At 39.0% G+C, this 27,607-nt stretch overlaps 1 protein-coding gene across 2 annotated transcripts; it reads left to right on the top strand.

The window, feature by feature from the left end:
- Nucleotides 1-6,688: 6,688 nt before the first annotated feature.
- lrrc38b (leucine rich repeat containing 38b) lies at nucleotides 6,689-27,134 on the top strand. 2 transcript variants are annotated; one of them, XM_080495168.1, is made up of 3 exons: nucleotides 6,689-8,002; nucleotides 8,081-8,207; nucleotides 22,061-27,134. In XM_080495168.1, the coding sequence occupies exons 1-3, from the start codon at nucleotides 7,580-7,582 to the stop codon at nucleotides 22,306-22,308; spliced, it is 798 nt and encodes a 265-aa protein (XP_080351294.1). In that variant the 5' UTR covers nucleotides 6,689-7,579; the 3' UTR covers nucleotides 22,309-27,134. The 2 variants fall into 2 exon arrangements, with proteins under 2 accessions (XP_080351294.1, XP_080351293.1); XM_080495167.1 differs by having other exon boundaries at nucleotides 6,689-8,207.
- Nucleotides 27,135-27,607: the final 473 nt, after the last annotated feature.

Below are 27,607 nucleotides of genomic sequence, written 5' to 3'. Positions count from 1 at the left end.
TGCAATGATACATGCAGTAATGCACACATTGTTGCTTCCTACTTGGGCATCATCAATACAAACAAGCCTGATCTACACCAGTATGATGAACAAAACCAGTTCACAGTGGCTGTGAATACAAACTTGCAGTGTAGTACTGTTTTGGTGGGGGAAAGAGGTTTTAATTGCTCATGTCCAGATTTAGCCAAGAGGCCCTGTTGGCCTAAAGGTTACCGAGACAGAAGGTAGCCAGTCTGATCATTGGCCCAGCGGGATACATCCAGGCAGCAAAATGAAATAGTGCTTGTCCTTTCTTTAGTGAACAGTGAACTGCCTGTGGGCAAAGCCTTTAGCATCAACTGCACAGGGAAAACTGCACAGTACACTGCACATCTGATTTGTGGTATTTCTCTACAGCTACTGTGGTCAGAATGTTCCTGGTTCAGTGATTGACAGCAGAAATTAAAATGTCCATGATTGAAATAAAAGATGTAGATTCATCTGTGTGTTGAGTCTTAAAATGGATATATATATATATATATATATATATATATATATATATATATATATATATATATATATATATATATATATATATATATATATATATATATATATGAACCAGAAACCACTACAAATGATTATTCCATTATATTGAAGGAATTTGTGTTTTTATTGTGGCGCGTTATATAAGAACATGACTTGCAAAGTACATTACATTCCTCATAACATGAAACAAACGTCATCAGTTCATCCTCCCATTTTGAAGTTTCTAACTAGCACATTATGCAGTAGCAAACCACTGAATTGTAACTAATGCAATCAAATGTTTCTACTAGAATAAATGTAACTAAAACTACTAACTGATGAAAGTCACGTATTTAAAAGGTATTGACGTTACATTACTAGCTAGTAGAAATACAAAACAGCTTGGGAGTTTAACCGAGTCCCCTGCACTGTGCAGACCAGTATAATAACTGATTCATTCAAGTTTAACACAAGCTATTTGTAGCAAAGTGTTTTACAATATGGATATATGCCATTTTAAAGTGCCCCTTTCAGATAAACAAAGTTTCTTTAGTCTTGAATCCCATTATAATAATAACGGCATTCCTATTTTTCATTAAAAAATAAAGTTACTTACTCTTTCCTTTCGACCATGTTATTGACAGATCTGTTTGTATCTACTTTTCAAGGGGGTCTAGTCATCTCTCACATTTATAGCAAAGGTTGAGGAAGGAAAAAAAGCAGCAGAAGCCAGAAAAAAGTTATGATGAAATAATAACTCACTCACTATTTATGATGAAGATCACAACTGAACATGCAAAAATAACAAACGGTGTAGTTGTTGTGTAGCTTTAGGCTGTACGTTTGAACTAATTCGACGACAAGGTCGGAGTTCATTCAAAGCCATATAAAAGCAATGATCCTTTCCTCCTCGTGTGAACAATTTGGAAAGATGGTGATGTTGTTGTGTGGAGGGATGTTGCAAAGAGTTCTCAAATTGCCTCCACAAGCAAAAGAAGGGATTTTTGATCGAAGGAAATGGAGATTTCTATAAATATTCTGCTGATAAACCTGCAGAAGCAAATCCATTGAGACCAAAATCTCTGAGGAATGTTTCCAGAACCTTGTTGAACCAAGTTCATGAAGAATGAAGGCAGTCGAGGGTGAATGTTTGTAAGCAGCTCTGACCACCAAATACACGCTCTGTTACTCTGATATTTAGTGTCTATTGCTTGTTGAAACCTAAGCTCATGTAAAGATACTTAAGAATCTGAGCAGTAATACATCTTGCAGGATGGTCGTGTCAGGAAGACAACATGAATTGATGCTTTGTCACTGACAAGGTCACTCCATCCTCGAGTCCCAGAAATACCCCCTTCCCCACGTCACATGTACACTACTCTTAACACCTCGGTTACGTGTCGCTGCTGCAAAGACGAGAAAATCAATTTGTGCAAGCGGCTGTTGAGAAAGCAATACTCCGTCCATTCCTCTTGTGGACACTCAAAATCAAATTGTTTTCTTGTTTTCAAGGTTAGATGAGAGCGAAATGATGGAAAACAATGAATTGACGCTCTTTACAGATGCTTCGCGGAAACACATTATTCACAAACCACGGATAAATATACTTCACATGTACTTCCGGGAAAGATTTTTTTTAGATTACTGTCAGAGGGTTTTTCTGAAGTGTATGAGGCTGATTACAACTGTCTAAATAGAATGTTTTTGTTTATGGTATCATCACATAGTGTAATATTAACATCCTGTTAAAAAGTAAGGGAAACCAGGAATTATCTGTAAATATTTACTCTTGAAATGTTATGAAAGTCCTGCAAAGAGTTTTCAAAAGTGAGCTGATCTATTAGAAACAGAGAAAATAGGTTGAGATAAGAGCTCAAGTGAAAAGAAATCCAAAGAAATCTTTGTGTTTGTCATTGGGCGAAGCCAGAGTACATCCCGGACAGGTTCACACAATATTTCATGCCACGAAATCTCTTGAAAATAATCCGTCAGGCAAATTACTTCGACAGCATACATATTCCGTTAAAGTTTTCAGCTTTGTTCAATTTTCCGAAGTGCATATAAAAGTCAGCGAGAGTTGATCTAATTCACCAGGCAGACTAAGCAGCTGATTTGCATGCTTGGGACCTGGTTTTGTATCAGTCTTCCTCCAGGAGAAAGACAGCCTGTACACTACCATGCATTAATGAAACACACTGCTTGGTAACACGCAGACAATTCAAGCTAACACTGATAACTTCTGAAGCTGATCTGAATGTCAATAAACGCCAGGATCAATGGTTGTTTATTCGTCTGGTGTCAGTACATCACTTAAACTGTTATCTACCGCTCTACTCTCCTAAGAGCAACACGAGAAGCATTGCAATTGGAAACCGCAAAGAATTAATGGTGCGCTACCAGTGTGCTGTTATGTGACTTTTTAAAGAAATGCTCAATCTGATTACTTTTAGGTTATATTGTTGGACAGTAGCACTAATTAGCAATAATATAATAACTTCATTACATGTCCTTTCATAGAGATTCAGTAAATCTCAATATTGGTTATATTATATTGTAAACCTATAAATCTTGACAAACGATTTGACTCGTTCCAACAAATTACATAACTAATAAATATAGTTTACATTAAGTATTTCTTTGAAAATCATAAAAGAAAAGTTATATGTTGTGAAATGTCCTTGAATAACACCACCTTGTTCGCACTTTGACTATACAACTCCGTAAATTGAATATTTTACTTGCCAAAACTTCTGTAAGTTTGATTTATGACAGCTAAACTTAAGCTACAAGGTAATTGTGCCACTCTGTTATGAATGGATGACAGGATAGACTAAAAGGTCTACAGCTCCCATGTGAGCCCACTTACTGGGCTTTTTATACTGATAAATTGCTGTGGAGAGACTCGGCGGATCACCTTCGGGGATCGGACATCTGCATGACCTCCCACAGCGAGAGAGCGTGGCCATTAAATTCACAACTGGCAGTGCTCTAGTTGCATTTCACTGGGAGCTATCTCCATTTGAAGTATCCCAAAGTCCATTTTTATCTGAGCTGCTTAGCAATTAATCAGCCGACAGAAATAGAGTGGTGAAGATGTGATATTGTTTTTCAAATGTACCTTCCACCACGTCCTCTAATAAAAACTGTCACTGTGCCCTTTTATCGTACAACAATTAAAAAGAAAAAAAACACTTGATGACAACTGAATTACTAATACAAGCCTGTGTCATTTTGTAGCTTCTAAAATGGCTAGAGGACAAATGAATGTGTTTTGTTCAAGAGTCAGTTAGGTAGGCAGTCAGAGGACTGTTAAGTAATGGAGTTTATGAGGGTGAAGAATATATCTCATCCAAGAGCAGATGTATGGTGCGTAGGCGTAACAAACCTGTCTGCGACTCTGCAAGAAGAAAGGCCAACCAACTTTGGGTACACAACTGGGTGAGATAAGGAAGAAGGCTCAGAGACTCAGAGACTGTAGTATCGGCTGTGACAGGAGGTTACGCAACACATTAATCAGGTGAACTAAAGAAAACAGTGGAGGGATTACAACAGAGCAGCTGTTACTATATATGACAGGTTATTGAATATTTGTAAAGCAGGATGAACTCTTTGAGACGTGTCAGCTTATGGAGGGGCTCCCAACATATAGAACAACAAAGACCACAGGAATAAATCAGATGCACACTTTCACCAATATGACAAGATCCTTAACGCAAGGTATAATGCATTAAAACGACCGTCATGAGTCAGTTAAAATACACAACAAAGACCCATTTGCTTATCATTGCGATCACATGAGATCCATCCATCTATTTTTTTAATACCTGCTTTGTTCAGCTCAACTTCTTAGGGGCTGGAGCTGATCCCAGCTGACGCTGAGAAAAATAAGAAAACTCGGGCACGAACAGAAATTCTCCGGATACCCATGAAAAAAGTAGAATCAACCCAAAGGCAAGTTAAAGCAATTAAATCAATTTACGAATGTTTTTTTCCAATCAAACAAAGCCTAATATATATCGACAGTTTTTATATATATATATATATGTTTTTATATATATATGTTTTTTTATGTAAAGTTTCAGATATGACCATTACAAGTAATGGGTGGTAGACGTTGCTGCAATCCTGAACTAACTGGAAAGATATCAAACTGTCTTTAAAATTTATGTTAGTGTTATATCTACAGTGCCTGCGGTGCCTTAAATGAACATTACCTTCCAATGACCTGTCAGCTGCTGTCTGCACGTTTGTAGTTTGTCTCAGTTACTTCTTTTCATTGTCAATGATTTAATTTTATGTGCCAGATTATAGAGCATCACTTTTATTCCCTTACATCTCCTTATTTTTTATGAGCAACTGAGTAACTCCACTCTTTGGATCCATAGCTAATGCCCATAATCACTAATGCTGAACACAGTTAATAGCACACCACTACCAAGCAAAAAAGATGATGCTTCATGTTTATAAATACAATAGCATGTATACTATCATAAAAAAGCTAAAAAGCATAAGAAATTCTTTGCAGAGTAATGTAAAATCCTGTCATCAGTGTGATGGGAATAGTTGTTATTTAGTTTATTGGCCAGGTTCAAGGTTATCTCATTGGAAGCTGTGTCACACAGTGCATTAAAATTTCTTTTGGAGAAGAGCATCAACGAGCTCATGAGCCAGCAAATATTTATGCATCATGTGCAAAACAGTTCTGCTGCTCTATTCAATTATCACAGTGGGACGTACAGTTGAAATGTGTGTGTGCAGGGAACAACTGAAGCTGCCTCAGCTTTCACTGTTTTTCAGCTTACAAATGCCAACTGTGATCAAAATCTGCCTTTTTGATGACAGCGCGGCTTTCGATCTCTCGGCGCTGTGGCAGAAATTCAACAGTGTGATGCTGCAAGCTCCTCTGACTTCAGTCAACGCCTCCAGCAATGATCGGTAATATTAGATTACCTGTGATGAAGTCAGTTATATGTGATTGCCAGCTGTCTGGCTGTTATGAAGTGTGTGTCGTGAAATTCAACCACTTGTGTGCTTGCTGATATGAATGAAGACTTATTAAAGCATTGCATTATCATTTGTGGATATGCTCTCTTTGTGGAAAAGAATGATTACCATGCAGGACAGCACGTCTTGGGAATTTCACGCTGCCCTCATCTCCACTGTTCTAATTCGTCGTCCGCTTTGCAACAACCTTGGTATAATTGCATTTACCTATAGGAGAAAATCCCATTTGAAAATTCATTGCACATTCTAAATTAATCCCACTCTCTCCATTGTGAGTTGAGGCTCATAGCGCCTTGTTTCTGCTCTTTAAAGTAGCGAGGTCAAAGAAATGCATAAATGGAATCTCATAGTAAAGAATACTTTTTCTGGGGATAATTGACCTGTTGGGATGTATGGTGCTTTGAGATTGATGAAGTAAATTTATCCTTTTAAAAACCCGTTGTTAGCGGGAAATAAATATTGTGCATATTTTTCAAATGCATTAAAATATAATTTCCCACATTTGTTACATTGACTTTGTACTTCATAGTATTTTGTTTTTAGTTATGTTGAATAACAACTAATGAGCAAATATTGCAAACATTTTCAAAAATAATGTTGAGCAGTAAATATATAGTAAACGACTTAATTCCCTCTTTCCATTTAACTAAACTTGATTCAATCAGTCAACAGGTGTCTTGAGTAAAGTACAATCAGTAAATCAATCAACCAATCAATAAATCAATCAATTATTTCAATATATTAGTTTTAACATTCATATCAAATAATATGAATGTAATATAACATCATATGATAATATAAATCTTTCTCTCTTTTTGAGACAGAGAGCAACACTTTCAATGTGAATATAGGTTTTTAAGTTAGTTTTGATTAAAACATTTTTTTTAAAACAACCACTGGTAAGGGATTCTATTCTATTCTATTCTATTCGGAAAATTTTAAAACAGGTTTAAATAACTTTTTTTTTTAAATCTCCCAATTTAGCTGACATTGAAATAATAAAAAAATAAATAAAAATCAAACACTATTTTCAATATTTTTTGGACACAACCAATCATAATTTTCTCACACAAGAGGAAGTGACATCACATGTTGACAGCGTGGCTCAGGCACGCCCCCCTGGAAATAAGGAGAGGGCATGAGATAAACCGTGGGAGATTCAGAGGCAGACATTGGATTGGCATGGCTGTGTGCAGCTCTGAGCTACAATCTGCATCCACGAGGCTCCTGCCTGGACGTTTGGATTCTTTCTCACACAGCCTCGATACGAAGCCGGACAGCTTGACACCGAGCCGGGCTTTGTTTTTACAGCATGTTGCAGGGCATTGGGAGATAGAGAGAGAATAACAAAGGGGGTGGGGGGGAGCAGCCTTACTCCACACTTGAGCGATGTACCGTGAGCTTCTCTCTCTCGCTTTTCAGACCATCAGGCATTTCTACACAGAGACCTGGGACTAATGGAGGGATGCAACAATGTTACTCTTTGCGTGTCATGCTTGAATCACAGCCTCTTATATCCTTTTGTGTCAGAGACCTTATTGTCTTTGTCTGTCACTACTGCCAGATCAACCGTGGGGTAGTGTGGTGGACTGAGCCTCCTCCTCAACCCCCCTCTCCCTTGTCTGTACCCCTGACTTCTCTTGACTCCCAGCTTGCTCGTGTGTATTCACCTCTTCGAAGCTTCCCTCCCCTCTCTGTCAAGCTCGGTCTTTCCTGCTCCCCCGCTACATACCGCGTACTATCTCCCTCTCTTGGTTCATTCAAAGCAGGCAGGCTGCTATTCTATCCAGGCGGCTTGCTACACGATCTCTTGGAAAACATCTTTTTGCCGCTGCTCTGCTGTCTCACAGTGCTTGAGCCGCTCCAGATATTCATCTCTGTAATGACAGGGATGTTCCTCCAGCAGGACTGAGCCCCTCCACCCCCTTCACTTTACCCTTTCCCCCCCCTTGTCCCAATCTCCTGCCCCCTGACCCCTCGCCCTCTTGTTCTAAACCTGCACCCATTCTCTCCTGTCTGCCCTTAGCCTAAGCCACTTTCTCCTGTAACTCATTGCACCCCCTTGACCATGTTGCCATGTGTCTGCTGGCTTCAGCTTATCCTCATTTTGCTATCCTCTGTCTCATGGACCCGGGGGGAAAACTGTCCAGTGACCTGCTTGTGTCCAGATCCCCACACTGTGGACTGCAGCGGCCGTGGACTGACCCGTCTCCCCAATGAGATCCCTTTGGATGTCCGTAGGCTTTTGCTGGCCGACAACTGGATACCCCGTATCCCTTCGGACTTCCTGGTTCTGTACAGTGACTTGGTCTACTTGGACCTGCGGAACAACTCCCTCTCCCACATAGAACCAGGGACCCTTAGTACCTCTTCCAGGCTGGTCTTCCTGGACCTGGGCAGCAACAACTTGACTGAAATCCCCAAGGGGACTTTTGGGGAGTCCCGGAGCTTGATAAAACTACGACTGGGAAACAACCCATATCTGAGCATGGTGAATGAAGATGCTTTCTTGGGCCTCACTTCATTGAGAGAGCTAGAACTGGAACGTAATGCACTTTCTACACTACAGGTGGGGGCACTAAGTCAGTTGCCCTCCCTACGGGTGGTGAGACTCGAGGGCAACCCCTGGCTGTGCAATTGCAATTTTGCCAACCTGTTCACATGGCTGATGGAGAACAGTCACAAGCTTCCAAATGGTGAGTGCCAGCATCTAAGGATCCATTTTCTATCCCTATGCTTGACCCACATAGAGGGTATCTGAGTACAACATCCAAGAGAATCATGGCAAATCCAGTGCCACAACACATCCTAGGTCTATTTATGTTATCCCTGTAGGAGAGGAAACCCCCTCCCTCTCTTGTTCTAATTTTGTCTCTTTCTCCATCCACCCCCATAGCCCATAATGTGTAATATTAATGGTGTAATATGAGACAATAGCAGTTGTGTCAATGTATCGACTATAAGGTTGCTTTAATTTAAGACTAAATCAATTTTAAAAGACATAAACCTAAAGTACAGTGTTGTTTAATGGCTTAATGCCAAATAATTTACATTGTATTTCTTATACAACCAAGCATAGTGCCCATCCTTTGTATGTTATATTGATCCATGTGCACCTTATTTTTTATATAGGACACAATTTTACATAACACTTGCCATTTGGTGGACATTGTATTATTGTATACCCTGTGACCCTTTTTTCTGCACCAATGAAAATCAACCCTCTCTGCTGTTCTTGTATGTACTGCTCAGTCCATGTGAATTTTTAGGCTTCTACTATACACTCCATCTACCACTGTGATTTAGCCTGCAGGGTTGAGTTAGATAACAGGGGCTGAAGTTTTGGCAGATTTGTGAGGCACTCTCAATGTGTGCATGCTTAACAGAGGCACAAAACGGGGGGGGGGGGGGGGGGGGGGGGGGGGGGGGGGGGTCATCGTGTCTCTTAGAAGTACTAATAATGCTGCCTACATTGGTTTTAGCAATCAGAACAGCTGGAGATATGTCCTGGATAACACAGAAATCATTAGGATTGTCCAGAAGTGTGTCAATACACATTAATTTTTTAGATACATTTACTTAAATCTATGTTATATTCAAGATGTCTAACACATGTTTGTTTGTTTTAAAAATTTTTTATTGAAGGTCAACAATGAATATATTACTGTCACGTCCTTGGAAAGGACACAGACGGTAGTTATCTCATAAGAGCAGACGAACATGCCGGAGCAAAAAGGCACGAATAAACAGATCTGACAGCTCAGCCACACATGGCTAGTAACTCGTGCTGTTATCATAGTTGGATGTGATCTTAGATTTGACATAGTGTGTGGATTTAGTTTATCTTCTTGAGGCTTTAATTTGAACATGGCTGAAAGCAAATGTATACTAAAAATGCTGTCTATGAAGCGAGTGTTTTGATGAGAAAAGGTCTCAAATGTAAAAGTGTAAGGACTTGTGTCTGTCACAGTTCCAAGGCTAATTGGGGTGTGGAAAACTGACCTGTGTATCAAAAGAACTTCCAGACTCAAAGGCTTGAATAGCAGTGACTCAAGATAGGAATGTCTTTGTGTCCTGTTTCAATGAGCATTACAGATGACAAATACAAGCCCAAGCAAAGTAGAATATTAACTTAGAGGACTCATATTGTGCAAAATTCACTTTCTAATGGTGTTCCAACAGTAATGTCAATCCCCATACCTTGGAATGATGCCCCAGAAGTCCCTGGTTTGTTTCAGTCAAGTGTGTGCTCCAATGAGCGAATCATAAATCAAACTCTATATAGTGTCATCAGGGGTTTAGCCAATCCCAATCAAGGAAGGTGCTCCCTTTTTTTTTTTCTTTTTTTTGTTGGTGCTCCCTTTGACCTTCCCACAATAAGGCAGCTCAGCTCTGGCACATGGCATCACGTGAAGTACTTCCTCCTCTTCCAAAGATGGGAATGTGTGAGCGGAGCCAGTCCAGCTCACCGAGACACAGCGGATTCTGAATTCAGCTCCTATGATCCAATATTGAAATGGCTGAAAATCAAGGAAAAGCTGGACTTAATGGCAATAAACTTTGGACACAACTTTTTTGGACCAACAAGACCCATGTGAAAGTGTTGAAAAGCTGAATAATATGACCCCTTTAACACAACACAAAAACTTTCAAAGTGCTGCACATTGATGTCACAATAGAGATTCGCTGACAATATTTTACAATTTGTGAGTTAAGATATTATCTTGAATCCGAATTGTGATCCAGCAAATCCCTTAAGTCAGCTCCACTCAAAACTAGTACGCTGCATGAAACTGCTGACAACTCACAAACGGGAGCTCCATGTACATTTAGGGCATTGTGTACCCGGTGCAGTCCTGCTCTCCCTTTCTTTTCAGACCCCCCCCCCCCCAAAAAAAAACAACAAACAAGTTTGAGCCTGTGTGGAAGCAAAGTGGACAAACTGGTAAGATTACCCAATTCCCCCTAGCAAGAAGTTGCAAATACATTAATCACAGGTTCTAAGTGTTGTCATCTCCAAGGCATAATGAATTGCATTAGTGGTGCTGGCCAAGCAGACATCAACTACAAAGGAGAAGCCAACGGCCTGGCCAAGCTGCTGGCATGGTTGCCAGCTGGCCTCAGAGTATACACACTCTCAAATTGAGTTAGTAATGCGTATCTCACCTCATATGCAGCTCTTACATCCCCATCAGTGAGTGTTTGCTTTCTGACCCGAGAGATGAGTCCACCAGCCTGGACAAAACACACAGCTACACACAAACACAAACACACACGCACAGCTTTGGTTATTTGTAATAAGCAATCTTTTTTTTTTTTTTTTTTTTTTTATTGGGGAAAGATGTGTTTTGATTTCTTTCAGACGTTTTTAAATGCTATGCCTCAATAGTTGGAAGTCAGATATCACATTGGTAAAAGCATTTGTAGATGTTTTTCACAATAGACTAATTTGTTTTTAAGGGTAAGAAAAGTAATTCAGAAGTTGATTCACTGAGCTGAGAATATCTATTTAAACAAGGTTTCCAAAAGTTTCAGACAACGGAACAGTATGAAAAATATAATAAAATTGTGAGTAAAGTAAAAATTCCTTTGCATATTAGTAAAAAAATTGCATTCTTAACATAATTCTCCAAGTCACTTCATCCTCTTTAGTTGATATGATGACTGTTTATGACTTGGACTCGGTTATGATCATTTAAAAAGTTAAAAGAAAATGTGTTGTGTCACACTGTCTCTGTGGGAGTTGCTGAGCAGCAGGGAGGTTTATAGTGAGTTGGATTTACAAACACAACTGGCTCACACATGCAGGCAGCATACAGCCAGACCTAATTAACGTAATGACTGAGCTCTTGATTGCAGAAAAATGCAATGACCTATCCCGTGCAATGCTGTATTGGAAGAGGTTGCACAACAACAGATGGACTGTCATTAGTGAATGAGCTTGACTTCATAGGCTTTTCAATATTTATCAACTCAAACAGCGATCAGCGTGGGTGTTTCAACTTAAAATCTCATTTATCGCAGCGGAAAATCTATTACGAAGACAGAAATTATGTTTTAAATTGCAGAGGACATTAATGTGTTATTTTCGTCTTAGTGGGTGTTTCAGCTTCATAATAAAACAAATCTATTGAGTTATATCGTTTAGGAAACTGTACTATGTTTTCTAATGCAGCCTCTTAACCAAGGCTTTAAGTTATGTCTTGATTAAAAAGGTCAAATGATTCCTTTATATCAATATTTTTCATGCTGATCTGGATTGACTGAAATGTGCAACAAAATTATTGATGATTTCAGAATAGTTGTAGTTATTTTTTTGGAAGTTGTCATGGAAGTGCTGAGCAATCAAGTCTGCAACAACAGACAAGGCTGCAAACTTTGCGCACTTCATCGTCATAGCTGAAGTTGGATATAAGCTGATCAGTACTTCCAACCACTTCTTGGAGGCTGCACGAAGCTCCTCTGATTAAGTGAAACGTGTACGATAGAGTCTCATCGTATTGCAATCACAATGTAAAATTCATATACAGTCAGCATGACTGGTCAACGGTTTTCTCTCCACAATAAAGAGAAGTGAAATATCCACTCACTAAAACAAAATTGGGTGTTTGTTGCCAACTTTGTCACGACAAAGTAATTCAACTGAGATTGAATGATTATCTACCATATTTAATACAATATGTCACAGTACTGAGGTGGAAATGTCTCTTACTGAATCCAAATCCAAAAATATATTTAAAAAAATTAAATGTGTCCCAAAACTACTGTTCTGTCCTGGAGAACATTTTCTTTGACCATCTGCCAGTGATTTCTGGTTTCCACTGTGCTCTGCTTTCCACATTTCATCTCTCCTCCAATCTGATGGCACAGGAATTTACATTTCCTCGGGATAATAGAAAGTGTTTTTTGTGATGATTTGCCACCAAACAGAAGAGCTGCCTCTGAATTTGTCTGTGATGTTACCATCTGAGTACCTGCTGGGAATTTAAAGCCCATCTGACTGCATGCAAAGGTGCAAAAGTTTAAAAAGTTTATAAAAGGTATGAAAAATGCAAATATTAAAGTCGCAGCAATTTTTTTATTGCAAAGTTTTATCAGTCATCCTATTACTACCTGTCAAAAAAAAAAAATCACAATCCAGTACCATGCTCACTATAATGCATACACCAAAAGGTTAAATATTTACACATAAGCTTGTCTCTGAGGTCTTTTTTTCCACTCGTGAAAGCATCACCGATACAAAATACAGGTGTCGATGAGTGTAGAGAAAACAAAAACCTTCTTCCCAAGATAGCTGTGGCTTTCTCAGTGAAAGGCTGCATAATGTAGCAGCTGCAGTGCTCATGCTGTAAACCCAATTCCCATTTCATTTTTCACATCTTGATTTCCCCGGAGACGTCAAGCGCCCGGTGCAGCACACTTTCCAGTTTGCATGAGTTTGATTACTGCAGGTCAGCTTGATGAGTGAAGATGCTCAAGAACTTCTCTGGAAAGAAATAACTGATTCCCTGTAAGCGGTCCTGTGCATGAATGGTCGTTATTTGTCATTTCCCAGCTAAATCCAATACATTTTGTTTTCAAATGTTGTTGAGCAGCAAAGGCTTGCTTTTTTTGTCCTTGTTTTTTGGTAACACTCAGAGGATTTTTTTTGGTTTTGTTTTGTTTTTTGCCACCAATCAGGTTTATAAATGTTTTAATGGGAGGATGAGTGTAAACATGATCCACTGCTGTCTCTAGTGCTCTTGGGTTAAGGATGAACAAAGGCCATGTATAATTCAGAGTGACACAGTTCTACGGCACATTGGCCAGGGTAATTGGAGCTCGAGCTGCCTACAGGGCCGGGCAGGCCAAGTCTCATGGGGAATGGGAAAGACTATGGCTGAGGCTTTTCTATCAACACTGGTCGTGACCTGAACAGTTTCACTACAGCATCGCAGTTCATGTGACAGGGTCAAAGTCAGAATTTTCCTTCGCAGCCTATCGAGTTGCTCCTTTGGGACTTGTTATCGCACCGAGCAAACACCCCATGAAAATATGCCGCTACTGACCAGCAGTACGAAGCCAGCACACGATTCCACGCAGCTCCGACACAGCATCACTCTCTATCTTCCCCACCCTTGGGTACACGATGAGAAAAATATCTGTTCTATTAACACAGGCTGACAGCTTGTTTTTATCTTGACCTAATTTAATGTTTATTTAAAGTTGGCATGGGAGAAAGAGAGGAGGGTGGGAGTTTGGAGAGGGAGTTGGCAAGGGAGAGACTGGTGTGAAAAGGTGGACAGAATTAGTTTGATAGCTTCAGCTGCTGTATGTGCAGAGGCAGAGAGGGATAATCTGCCCGTGTCAGAAATATAAGGTGAAAAGCCAAAAAGTATTATTTTACTGGTTAAATGCAGCACTGTGCATTATACATGCTTCTGACTCTTGCATATCCACCTATTATAATCACATTATTATTATTAATGATAAATGGTAACATAGTGGGTTTTTTCTTTTAATGATGGTGAAAAAAAATGACCAATCCATTTATCTTCCAAATATGTTTTATCTAAATTTGGTTGAGGAAGCTGCAGCTGTTGCCAGCGACAATGCTGTCGATTGCACAGCTGTATTGTAGAGCCCATGTCTTGCATGTTTCAGATGTCTCACTAAATCATAATGCATGAATGTAGCGATCATGTCATCCCAGAAAGGCCAATAAGAAGCCTCTCATTGCTATCAGGTGCGTTGTAGCAGCACGAGACCTAAAATCTGCAACACCAGAAGCCCGCCAGACCAGGATTGGAAATCTGATTTCTAATGCTTGCACATAGAGAACATACACACTTTTTACAAAGAAGGCACCATGACTGGAATCAAACTGTGGAGTGAAAGTCTGAACCACTCATCCGCTGTTTGGCCCCGATCTGCTCATGTATATTTGAACGGACAAGCATGTGCATTTTGTTGTGGGGTATTTTAAATATGCCTATGGTGCAACAATGTCTCCACATGGGAGGAATCCCCGCCGAATGACTCACCCTCACACTGTCACATGAATACTTGTCATTTTGTGCATTCATTGCACACATTCTCGTCTGCAGTGCTCTCCTCAACCCTGATTCTCATTCCCTGCCTCTATGAATCACTCATCATTTTTCTTTCAGATTTCCATCGAACTCTTAATTGTAGCCGAATAATTCGTCATTCCACTGCAATTATATCGCCCCGGCGCTGTTAATGTCTGCTGGGTATGAATGGAACATTCATCTTGCTTAATGAAAATGGGAGTGGACAGTTTTATGAATCATTTTCCCAACTGGAGTTTTCAAGGAGTGAGACACTATTGTTTTAGGGGGCAAGTGAATCCCGACTCCCTCACGAGTCTGCATACATACCATCATAGTGATTTTTGTCTCAGCTATTGGTGCAGAGATCAATCTGGACAGACGGTGTGGTGGTGAGGGAGGTAGGAGATACAGGCTTCTGATATCAGTCTGCCACTGCCAGGTAGATCAATCACGGGCCGAGACAGCAGATAGCCTATCCCGCCGACCGGCTGTAATCCCGGGTGTAATCCATCAACTGTCTGCGCCAGGAATGTAACGTAGCTGTGTGGGCCGACATACCTGGTAGTGTGACGGCGAGTTTTGTGTTACAATATCATACACTAGCCATGATCCAAGACCACACTTTTGTGACCATACTAGAGTTATTTATGAACTCTGAGAATAACATATTGAAAAATCGGTAGTTACTGCCTCTTGAAATCCTCAGCTGTCACTATAACTTATGATAGAAGTGTTCTCATTTCATTTAAGACTTTCCAAACGCATATAAAGACACAGGCACCATATGCCTTTATCATAATTCGTTATCGCTCGATATAAAATGACAGGAAATCATGTCTGCAGCTGATATATACTTTTTAGAGGAATGGCACTGAACTGATCATGCAGCATGTTCAACCTTCAAACAAAGTCAGTTTCCCCTCACGCACTCCTTGCTTTCTTACTCTTCTTTTTGAGTTTCAAATCCTCAAGACCAAGTAAAATCCTCGTCATAAAATCCTGAGTGTGTACGACGACGTGAGCTCAAGTTAGTCTGGTTCTGTCGGGGTTTCATTGAGTTTTACGTCGGCCGTCCTGGATAATGGCCGTCACAAAGCTTATCAACTGCCTCTATTAATGCTCGATTTGCTTATTCAACTATGACGACAGTCCTGCGAAGGAGGTGGAGTTCTTAATTAGAGCAACTGAAGCATGAACTCTGAACAGAGCCATGAATTAATTATTGTACGATAAAGATAAGAACACACAGAAACTCAATAGCAGCAATTAGCATAGATGGACTTCTTGCACACACTAATGATTGTGAGCATAAGCAAATGACTCCAACTATATTATGCAGATCCCAAATAAACAGTTTCCATCCATCCATCCATCCATCCATCCCTCCAAGTGATATTCAGTTTGAAATTAAGAGAAGTTTTTGATATTTATAACCATGGCAATAAAAATATAAAAATGTACTCTTTCATTGAAAGTGCATAGATAAAATGTTAAAAGATTAATTTAGTCAAAATAGAGTTGCAAATGAATTTTTTTTTTTCAGGTGTAAAATGCTGAATTTTTTTGTAATCTTTAACTTATCAGCAGAACGAGACAGCGTGAGTGATATTGGTGATATCGCATGATGAAAATGAGGCAACCCCAAGGTCTGAAAAAATGTTAAAAGTTAAGCCCAAAGTTTCCATAAATGATTGAACCTATTTGAATCAATTTTACTTACCCCCGTATCAAAAATGTATTGACAGCTTCCTAATCCATACACACAGTTTTCACAACCAACATGGAAACAATTGAATAAACATGATCAATAAGTAATTTTAGAAAAGAATAAACCTTGTATACTTTTTTTCAGGTCCGGCAGCTTCCTCCCACCAAAATATAAGCATGACTACATTTTCTGGAGGTGTAATAAGTTCATGAGGGTGATTGTCTCTCTGTGGTGGTCTGGTGATGTGTCAATAGTCTACCCCGCCTTTTGCCCTTTGTTGACTCCAGCCTCCCATTACACGAGTCTGGATGAAGTGGATATTGAGCGTTTGGAAAGATAGATGGGACGACAAAGCTATTTTCCATTACATTTGGGCAGCAATACAGTGGATAGCACTATGTTGGTCATATTAAAAAGCAACTATTAGTTCCTTTTTAATCAATACATTTGCACAAAATAAAATTGGGTCTGTTTTAGCTTTTTCTTTTATTTGTTTTATTGCCAAGCAAGGTGTATGCATATATGCATTGCCAAAGAAATGAATGTAATCAGCCAGGTTTTTTGCATAGAAACTAATTAATGGGAAGCTGCTCACGATTAGCAATTCTCCGTAAACATACCTCCAGTCTCCATCTTCAGTCTCCTGCATCTGTAATCAGAAACCAGGTTACTGAAAGTCTGGACCTCTTCTGCCATAGACGGCTTGTAATTTTGAGAAACTGTCATTATGATGTTCTTCCCAGAAGATTTCCACTTCTCACTGAGCACCACAGCTGTTCAGTAATTCCCCATTTGTCAGACAGTCTTAGTCTCTTTTCCCTATTGTGTAATTTCAGTGCTTCCGTGCAACAATATAACCCCACTGGAAAGCTACTTGTGTCTCCTTGCAAGCCTTGCATATTCCAGTCGCTTCATTTTGGGCATTTCTATTGCACTGAATATGTATATATGAATGCATGTGAATTCAGAACCCCCAAGTTTAGCCTTTGATACTGCATGGCATGTCATGAGCATAAAATTAAGCTCAGAACATTTAGGTTATCTTCAGACGTCAGAGAGGTATAAGACGTGCAATTATATTCAGCAATTCTGGTTTTAAAAAAGAGAAATGTGACTATTCTGCAATCCTGCTGAGGGCATGTGTCCTCCAGGATCATGCTTATGAATTTAGGCAACCCGAACAGCCAAGACCAGACAGGACTGTCTCAAAAGGCAAGGGCTATGTCTCTGCAGTGATGGGTTATTTGCCGTCACAGTAAGTGCATTGTGAATATGAATTTGATCCATTTATCTCTGGCACAAACCAACGAGACAGGCTCTCCAGTAGATTACATTTTCAGTTCTATTCAGACTTGTGTGGCAATGACGCAAAAAGGTGACTTTTCACTCAAGCTGCTGTTGAACAATTAATTACAACAAGGTCAGGGCGTTCCGTCTCCGTCTGGCCTTTCTCAATACTCCACATTTGTTTTCCTTCTCCCCCACTCATGTTTAACAGCCAGTCATTCATCTGAGTGGATTTGTAAAAAAACAAAAACAAAAAGTGCAAACACACATCAATCCAAAAGAAAAAAAGTCTGATTTTTTATTTGTACAGTTAGGAGAAATATTATTTATTTAATAAAAGGGGGGGGGGGGGGGGGGGATCCCTGCATTCATCCAGCCGATCCCAGCTGGATGAATGCAGGGTACACTTTGAACACTTTGCCAGTCTTTCACAAGACAAACACACAGAGACACAGTCCAACACATCTCCATATACATTTAAGGGCAATTGCATTTTTTTTCCTTTCTTTTTTTTTTTTGAGAAAACAGGTGTACAAAAGTAAGAAAGTAATTGAGTTCAAGATTTTCTCAAGATTGACCCTGGCTAAGACAGCAGCTTAGAAAGACTTAACAAAAAAAAATCACTTAAAGGATGCCTGTCACCACAGAGGAACAAAAAGATTATATAAGAAACAAATCGCATGAGCCAAAACAATAAAGTTCTCTGTATTGTAGAATTTTATTGCATCTGCAATGTTACGAGCCTTTCCTCATTCCAGATGGAGGGGCCAGAAAACCTCACAGGTGTTTAGTTTCATTTTTGACTTCTGGGATATACACAAGGCGTTAAAATCTATGGCCAGGTAAAGATGAACAACCTGCACATTCTCCAAAGCATTGGGTAGGGTCATTGTTCAAGAGAAATCTTTGATAATCCAAAAAGAGGAGAGAAGTTGTAGAGATATAGTGTGTTTGAGAAACATGTATTCTAAGAAACATCAACAAAGTAACTTTATTCAAAATGTGATCAGTAACAGAAGAGCACGGAGTACTTCACTGCATAACGTACTGTCAGTGTTCAATGCATCATTCCATTGTGATCTGAAATTTAAATGGTGAAATAGAAGCTGTTACTATTTAAAAACAGACTGCTGCTCCATTTATCTTCATTTCATACTGATTTAATCTAAGTGAGACCAAACCGAAATGCCTCAGGCAGACGTCATAACTCTAACAAAAGACAAAGCCTGGTCATTTTCTTTAATGAAATGTCATAATACTGTTTAATATTTTTTTTTCCAGTATATGAATGAACAAAAAAAACAATTTTCGGGGTGGATTAAAATTCCAATTAATAATATCTTAGGTGAAAGCCACTCAATGGAGTGAAATCATTCAAAATATATGTTTGAATTATTCTCATTATGTATTGTGCACTTTGGTGGGCCAGCAGGTGGCTCGTTCATGTTCATCAGAATGGTTGAATGAGCAGTTTTCTCACATGCAGCAAGCTGTATATTTGTTTTGATGACGGCATATGGCAGACATGTCTGTGGACGGATCATGCCAGGAGCCAATGTGCTCATTTCTCGCTGCACTAGGATTGATGGTGCTGGCTGCTTGTCAGTTTACAGCCTCTTTCTTGGTGCTGGCTCTGCTTTTTTGACTCCTTGATTGAGGCTGCTGAAGTATTCCGCAATGCTTTCAAAGGCTTTCAATTCACTACTGAGTTGGATGTATCAAAACAATAAATGAAAAGTGAGAGAGTTGAAGGTCTGATGCTACATCTTGACCTTTCCTCTGAGAGTTTCCATGTTGCACAACAATGAAAACAATCTGAATCCAATATAAGTTAAAGCCTCACTGTGCTTTATTCTCTCTTGTGTCTGTGCATTATATAATGCTTGCTACTAATTGAATGTTAAACGAAATGTGAGGATCTGTATGATGTATGTAGGGATTAGTGTCACTAAGTTTTATCAAGCTCTTTGCGAGTTCAGTTGCAAAGCCAATTAATACAGTAGTGAGTAAATAAGACGATCATGGAAAAACAGCACCATGCTCCCACGAATAATTATGTTTTTTATCCTCACCCAGTTTCACTCTGGATGTCTACATATCACCTATACATTTGCAAAAAAAAGACTCAAACAAAAAACAAGCCACAAATAAACAAGAATAGAATTCAGCTCAGAGTTACTGTGTGTACTTAATTGAAATCATTAGGTATTATAGTTGGCTGACTATCTCATCCATCTTGTCACAAAAGCATTCTGAAAATTGTACTGAATTTTTGGCAAAAAAGATTCAGGACTGATGCGCTGCAAAGGCTGTCCATTTGCATGCACAGCAACAGCAGAAAGTAGCTGCCCACATTGCAAGGTTTCATCTCTACCCACCTATAAGCTAACACTTGCATCAATATGTCTAGTTTCTCACACAATACATTGTCAATATGAAAGTTCCTCACTTGCTGTATAGATTGTCTTTGCAGAGCTACATGTGTGGCATTTTCAAGATACACAATCATGGAACCGCATGTCTTATTGGCAATTGTTTCTAAATAAATTGAAAGGTTAACAAAGTTAGCAATAAAGTAAGATGAATGACTGATTCAGTACGTGAGATGGAACACTTTTATTTTGAGAGGCAGTATCATCAGTGTGCAGGGTCCAGTATAATAACACTGACCCTAATGATCCGGTTGATGATCTCATTCGTAATCGGGAGTCGGAAAAGAAGGTGCACCGGAGGACTTGTATCCTTGAAACCCAATAAGCCGAGCGCTCTGTCCTTTTCCATCTAAATAATGTCCCAACAATAAGCTAGGTGGAAGCGACAGCAGAAAGCCGAATGATTTACCATCATGTCCTCATCTTGAGATGAGTTTGGTCAAGGTGCCCCTGTCTCAAACACCATGCCCTTTTACTAACGCTGTACATTACCACGATTTTTTTTCTTTCTTTTTTTTTGAGATATGAGAGTGGCCGTGTTTAGAGAGCAGTCTGAAAGATGCACCCTGTGAAGGTAACAGCTAAAAATAAAACCATTCAAGTGGGAGTTTGTTTCAGCGTCCGAACTGTTCACAAACGGAGTGAAAATTATATTTTCTTGACGTCGGAGAAAACGGCTGAGGCTCATGAGGCTCATCCTATCACAGCAGCCGTGCAATGGACAGTATCACACTGTTGCTGAGTATTTTAGCTGTATTCCAGGAGTGAAACCACAGCGAAGCAGTGGGTGGATGTGCTGTATACACAGTGCAGCTTCAGCTCATAAGTGAAGACTTCTGATCGACCTTACAGTTATTAAATCAGCTTCTAGTCTTAGGAAGAAAGTGCATTACCCTGCTGAATAGAGATGTTTTACAACACTTCACTACAGAATTAAATACGAATAAGGCTGCTGAAACGGTTCGTTTAACATTTCTTTCCTGATTTTTTAATTCTTTGAAAGAGCGTGTCTTTTGTGTCAGAGTTATGAGATAGTACCAAGTGTGCTGTCAGTCCAGCTTTCATCATTGTGACACTTTCTCTTTAAATTGTTACCCACAGCTTCAGACATATTTGTCCCAGTGCTGGAGCTTCCTACGTCCTCGAGAGAAGTCATACTAGATATTAGCATGACACAGTGTCCCAAGTCATGGTACTGAAGTGCAATTACATGATTTAGTTGATTAGCTTGCCAGGCTAAGTAGTTGTTAATGTATTGTTGGACTGATGACTGGCACGATGCGAAAACATATACAATACAGAAGGATGTTATGACGCTAAACCTCAGCAAATGTTGTAGCTTCACGAATGATTTTACCAATGGAATCATAGGCATTTCATCCATCCATCTTCTATCTTGCTCATCCTGTTCAGGGTCGCGAAGTGCTGCAGCCGATGTCAGTGTACTGTGGGCGCGGGCAGGATACACCCTGGACAGGTTATCAGTCTGTCACATAATAGGTGTTGAACCTTGAAAATCAGACCATATGTTGCACCTTGAAACACAATAATTTATCCATCAAATCCCCTTCTACATCGCTTCATCCTGCTCAAGGTCATAGGTCGTGGAGCCAATCCCAGCTAACTATGGGCAAAGGCGGGGTCACCCTGACAGGTCACAGTGCATCTGAACAAAATAATAAATGCAGCATTCCCACTCATTTTGCCTTTAAACAAAAATTTGTCAGACAGTACCTCTAATGAAATATTTTACTGTATTCACCTTTAAACAATATATTTTACCGTCAAACATAAATAGTACCCAATGTGTCATTTTTGCAAAGATATTGCATATTTTACTTGTTGCACCTTTAAATGCAACAATTCTAATAGATCACAATGAATGATGCTGGAGGGTCATTTCCTTATTTAATTCCTTTATAAATGCATCCCCAGTGTATAATGTTTGCACAAATGTATTCACTTTGTAATACCGTAAACTTTGAAATGATGTAGGGATGAAATATTAGCGGTTGCATGATTCACATCCACGGTGAATTTGTCTGATTCTATTTCCTGTTTCGACTCAGGGGTGGAAGGCATGGAGTGCTCCCTCCCCATGGATGGCAGACGTGTATCGCTGACCCAGCTCTCAAAGGACAGCTTCCGCGAGTGCCAGGCTACGCTGACTCTAACAGACCTGCTCATCATCATTTTCTCCGGCATCTCAGTGTCCGTGGTGGCCATTATGACCAGCTTCTTCCTGGCTTCCACTGTTCACTGCTTCCAGCGCTGGAGTAAAGGCACGAAAGGGGACGAGGAGGAAAGTGAGGCGTGAGGAGGATTCATGGCGTGAGGGCCTGTGTGGTCCTGGTACTTCAAACGACGAGAGGACACTGAAGGCAGCATGTGCTTCGCGCTGTTGCCTTCCTGGTGAAAAACCAGAACTGCTTGACGGTAGGACCATGTATGCCCTGGTGCGATTGCAGTTGTTATTTTTGCACATGGACATCTGAAATATGGTAATAAAGACATTCCCAAGGAATGAATCACATTAAAGGTTAGAGAGTGTGCTACTCCACTTGCAAAATGTTATTATAGAGATCATATTTTTGACTGTGAGAGCCTGTGATCATCATTTATAGTTACTGGGTCTTAGCGCCGTGTTACAGGCCTACACTTATAAACCAAGGCCAACACCTCTGTGTTGAAAAGGAATAGATCAAGGTGGTACTTCAGTTCTGTCACATTAGTCTTAGAAAAACAAAACAACAAAAAAAACCATACAATCTACTAATGTTGAATTTTTGACAGACTAGAATTTGAAATCCTGTGAAATGCCATCAAACTTGGGCTTTGTATGGATTTAAGCAAACAATAAAAAAAAAAAGACACGAATCCCTTATGTTACACCGACCAATGACCTCAGAATTTAACTGCCACCGACATGTTTTGTTGGCACGTCCAGCAAGATACTGTCTCTTTTAGAAAAGCCTCACTGACACTGAAAAGTTGTTGGCAAGCACCGAAGAAGGCAAACATAGTTTTCCCTTCTGCATGTAAGATTACACAACGGCAGGCAGGTTGGATGAATAGAGAATGAGTAAAGATGCACTGCAGGCACAGAGACTTTCCAGTGAGTCGACACATCATTTCAGCCATATATTCAATATATAACCACAAATATATGTACAAAGGAAACAGTGTACAGTCAAACAAACCTAGAAACCCAGAGGATATACCGTATATTCCTTAGATTGATAACTGTGATCTGTTTAGAGAGAATTTCATCAACTATCTACTGTATAATCATGAAAATTATGGCGAACCACAATATTAAAATAGAACTTATGTAGAATTAATGTGTCAAATAATGCACTTTGATTAAATGGTGGAGCTAATGTCGGCACACCCCCAGATTGATGAATCCTTTGTAGACTGGTATTGTCGTCATCTGCCAAAGATTAGGTTCGGGTGGAAGAGCGATTGCGTGTAAGGAATTAGTTGTGGATGAAGTGTTACTTAGTGAGGTAGGGATAGCTCCTTAATAAAAGCCAAATCACGCTCTGTCTTCACATATTGTACTCCTATAACTTTTCTCTCCAAAGATCTACATCTCTCCTCGTCCATCTGCGACTGAAGTAGCTGTTTTACTCAGTTTCCCACGGTAGTCTTCACACTCTAATTCAACAGGGAGGTCACGTCACCAGACCTTTACACTAAAAAGGTGTCGACCAAAAGCAAATTACCTGCTGTCTGTATGATATCTGTCAGCATGTTGTCTTTTTACTGAAGGTCTTAACATCTTGTTAAAAGATTTTTTGCTGATATGATATTCAAACAAATTTGCATTAAATTAATTCACGATCATTAGCATAGTGACAGTAGAGTCTAAACTTAATAAAGCAATGCATTGAACATTGTGGGCGTCTCTTTGTTATTTGCATTCTGAAATGTATTATTTATTTATTTTTTTTAATCGACTCAGATTAAGATTTTGAATGCACAAAACAAAACCGGACAAGCTAACGTGTGCTGTATTGATTCTCACATTTGAGTAAAGGCATGAATAATGAATAATTCTATAGAACTGATTTATGAAGCAGAAAGAATGTCAAGCACTCAATGCAAACAAGTGGAAGCCCAAAAAAAGAGCCATGAGCAAATAGAGCCATCGTTTCTGTACGGTTAACAAAAGACAGAAAGTGTTTCAGGATGTTTATGTCCCTTTAGACTAAAGTCATGACTCTGAATGTGCAGTGATCTCAAGCACATTTTATGAAAATGACAAAAGTAAAATAAAAAAAACACAAAAAAAAAACAAATTAAATGTGGCCTTATTTGCTTGTGTTATTTCTCCTTTGTATCGTTGTCTACGAAAGCACAAATATTTTGCAGGTAACTAATGGGCACACTTTTAAAGGGCGTGCCATATCACACTGTATGTCGGTGACAACCTGTACTGTCAAGCTGTGCTTTCACCCATGTTTGATGTTGCATGTTGTGTTGGAAACCACACATCCTTATTAAAAAAAATTAATAAAATTATATATATATCATATATATATATATATGATTTTCTCTGTACGGTTGTGTATTTGCCAGAATTCAAATCATGAGTAAACCTTGAAGACACGTGACCACTGGGAGTAAATATTTGCCGACTTTTGAAATATCCTATCTTGAACTGTCTAATAATGAATCAGTATTCATCACGTGAGCTTTGTATTTCAAACATACAGTTAGTGTGTTCAAACTCAAACACATTCAAGATCACTAAATCAACTCAGTGGAAGCAAAAAGATAAAAAAAAACAAAAAAAAAAAAACAAATCCTGAACAAAGAGTGACAATAGTACTTCAGTCGTACCTCCAGAGCAGTCAAAACTCCAGCACTTCCTGCCAAACCTCATTTAAATACTTACTATAGTTGCCAAATCACTTGTTTTCTTGAGATCGGTGACCTTGGAAAACGTGAAGCAGACAGTGAGGAGCAATGAAATCAGAAAGGGACGATTTATTTGATGGAAAGATTCAAATATGATCCGGGTGAAATGAGTAAAGAGCAAAAGTGAAAACAGGGTAAAAAAGAAGTTTAACTTCATGAAAACATAAAGCCTGGAATCTTTGTGTTCAATTAAATGAGAATTGTAATCATGTAATGCAGACAAAACAAAACACAACAAAAAGTAAGACGTTAATAAATGCTGTGCTTGTAGCAGAGACCTTTGAGGTCAACATTATTTATTATATTGTGGAATGCACAGACCAGATGGAGTGTCGGCCCCAACCTTCTCAACAAATCGCACCCAGGGGTATCATATTAGGATTGATTAGCACTATTAAAAATAAATAAAATCAGCCATTCTGAACATGTCTGGTTCATTTAGCAGCTATAAAGTGAATCATGTATAAGAAAGGTAAGACTTTCCTCTGATTTGTTACACTGTTCAAAGATAGCTGACAAAATACAAGCAGATTTTTTTTATGTGATCATTTAAACCTGATTTTAAATTATCAGATTTTAAGTTCTGTATAACCAAGTAAACCTCAGTGACTATCAGCCAGAGCCGCTGCCAATCAAAATACCACATCCCACTTTTACAACATCAATTAGCAAATACATAAGAAAGAACATACAGAAAAAAACCGGCATGACTAAAACTACCCCGTTAATATCTATTGTATACCAAGGTTTGTAGTCATTAAAGTAGTGGCAGGAACAAAAAGTGTTACAAAACACATACAATCATTTTACAGGACGTGAAGAGGGGGGGGGGGGGGTGCTGCTGCTTGGAATCCTGATCCTTTTTGATTAACTTTAACCAACCAGTGTTACATATACATATATATCCCAGAGTGCAGCAGGATTATCATGTACTTTGAGCCGGCTTTGAGCAGAACATAATATTCAAACAGTGAAAAATCAACACTAATTTTTCACAATTCACACAGCAATCCACACGTGAAATGTCTAAAACATTGTCTGGTATGTTTAAGGGTTTTGTCTTACTCGTGTCACATCCCACCATCTCATGCAAGGAGATATTATAGATGTATTTATTTATTTTACAAGAACAGAAGACAACATTGATATAATGAGATTATTACATTTTGTACATCAACACCCAGAAAAATCGTCAACTCAGTGTGCTGACATGTTGCTACTTCCGTAATCGCTGCAACCTATGACACAAAAACAGAGAGTTCGACAGATCAAGCAGCGGTGGGAGTAAAGATTAAGTTCATAGATCTGTTAAAAGACAGTCCTGGGGGGGAACCCCACCAAAGTTTATATTTGAAGTCAGTTGTAGCTATGTCTTATGACAGCTTTGTCGCAATTAATGAATACCATCTAATGTTGCATAGAGCCAGAAAGAAGGTGCCCACAGTTTTGTGTTCATGTGGTTTGAATAAGAATTTGAAGAATTGAAGAAGACATTTACAAATGGAAACAAAATCCAGTCAAGTTTCACTAGTTATACAAGTCACATTCAAAACACAAAATCTATAGATTTATTATTATCAACATCACCACTGACACTATTTTTCCATTTGAGTTTTAATGAACTGTTTTATCTGATATTTGAAGGCACAGATCTGAGTCAATTGATCAGATGGAGAATTTTTATACATGTCATTATCATCTGCAACTACTGTGTAGTTACTGTATATTAACAGATTATTATGTTAGCTTAGCTGTCAGCCTGAAGCATATGTTAGCATGACAATTTCCTTTCTCTTTCTTGTTTTATTCAGTACAATCAGCACATTAGAGCATGCACTGTTGAGTTACCTACAGTATAAAGTTCAGATTTATGTCTATTTTTCTATTACACCTTTCAGAATGAAGCGTTTATTTACAATTGTCAGCTCCCAAAATAACATTTCTGGCATCTTGCAACCCTGAAAGCAGAGACAGTGGTGAGCTGCTCTCATGCACTTTGTCTTGATATTGCTCAAAATACCAAAACTCATGTTATGTTTTGTCACATAAATGTCCAAATGGATCAAATCTGATTTAAGTGATGGAAGAGAGAGTGACGATGTTGCTGCCGCTGAATGCGTTTCCAAATGTCAGACAGACACTGTTTAACAGACCTTATGTGTAGCTGTATATTGATGTTTGGTTAAAAAAATATGAATAAAATCCTTTTTTTCTGTCCTCTGGCCTGTGTTTGTAAAGAAACGCTTGTGAATGAATGTAGATTAGGAGTCTGTATTTGCCTAAAATGAAATATATTTACATTCTGCATGCACCTGCAATACAAACAGACCTCCACTGGCAAAGTAATGAAAAGTGTCATTTAAAGATGCTTTTCTGCAGGCAGAGAGTGGAGCATTAAAACCTTGTATCCACTTTTTTATTTGCCTTTCTGATTAGTGTTTCATCTTCAAGAGCACCTCCGGGGTTATTGTTGCAGTGCAAATATTTTCGGCTGCTTCTGCCACCAAAATAACATTTTATTTTTATTTGTACTTTTTTGGGCTGTGTTTTGATTGGAGAATGTGACGACGGTGCAAATGTGATTCTGAGCAAAGCAAAAATCTCCTGAAAGTGTTTGTAATGACTCAATATTAATTGCGAATCGCTTTCCCTCATTTCCTTAACATTGACAGCTTTCGTCTTGTTGGAGC

The sequence above is a fragment of the Blennius ocellaris genome (assembly GCF_963422515.1).
Source record: "Blennius ocellaris genome assembly, chromosome: 4".
Taxonomy (NCBI): domain Eukaryota; kingdom Metazoa; phylum Chordata; class Actinopteri; order Blenniiformes; family Blenniidae; genus Blennius; species Blennius ocellaris.
The sequence above is the reverse complement of the archived record's forward strand: the minus strand, read 5'-3'. Positions and strand labels throughout refer to the sequence as shown.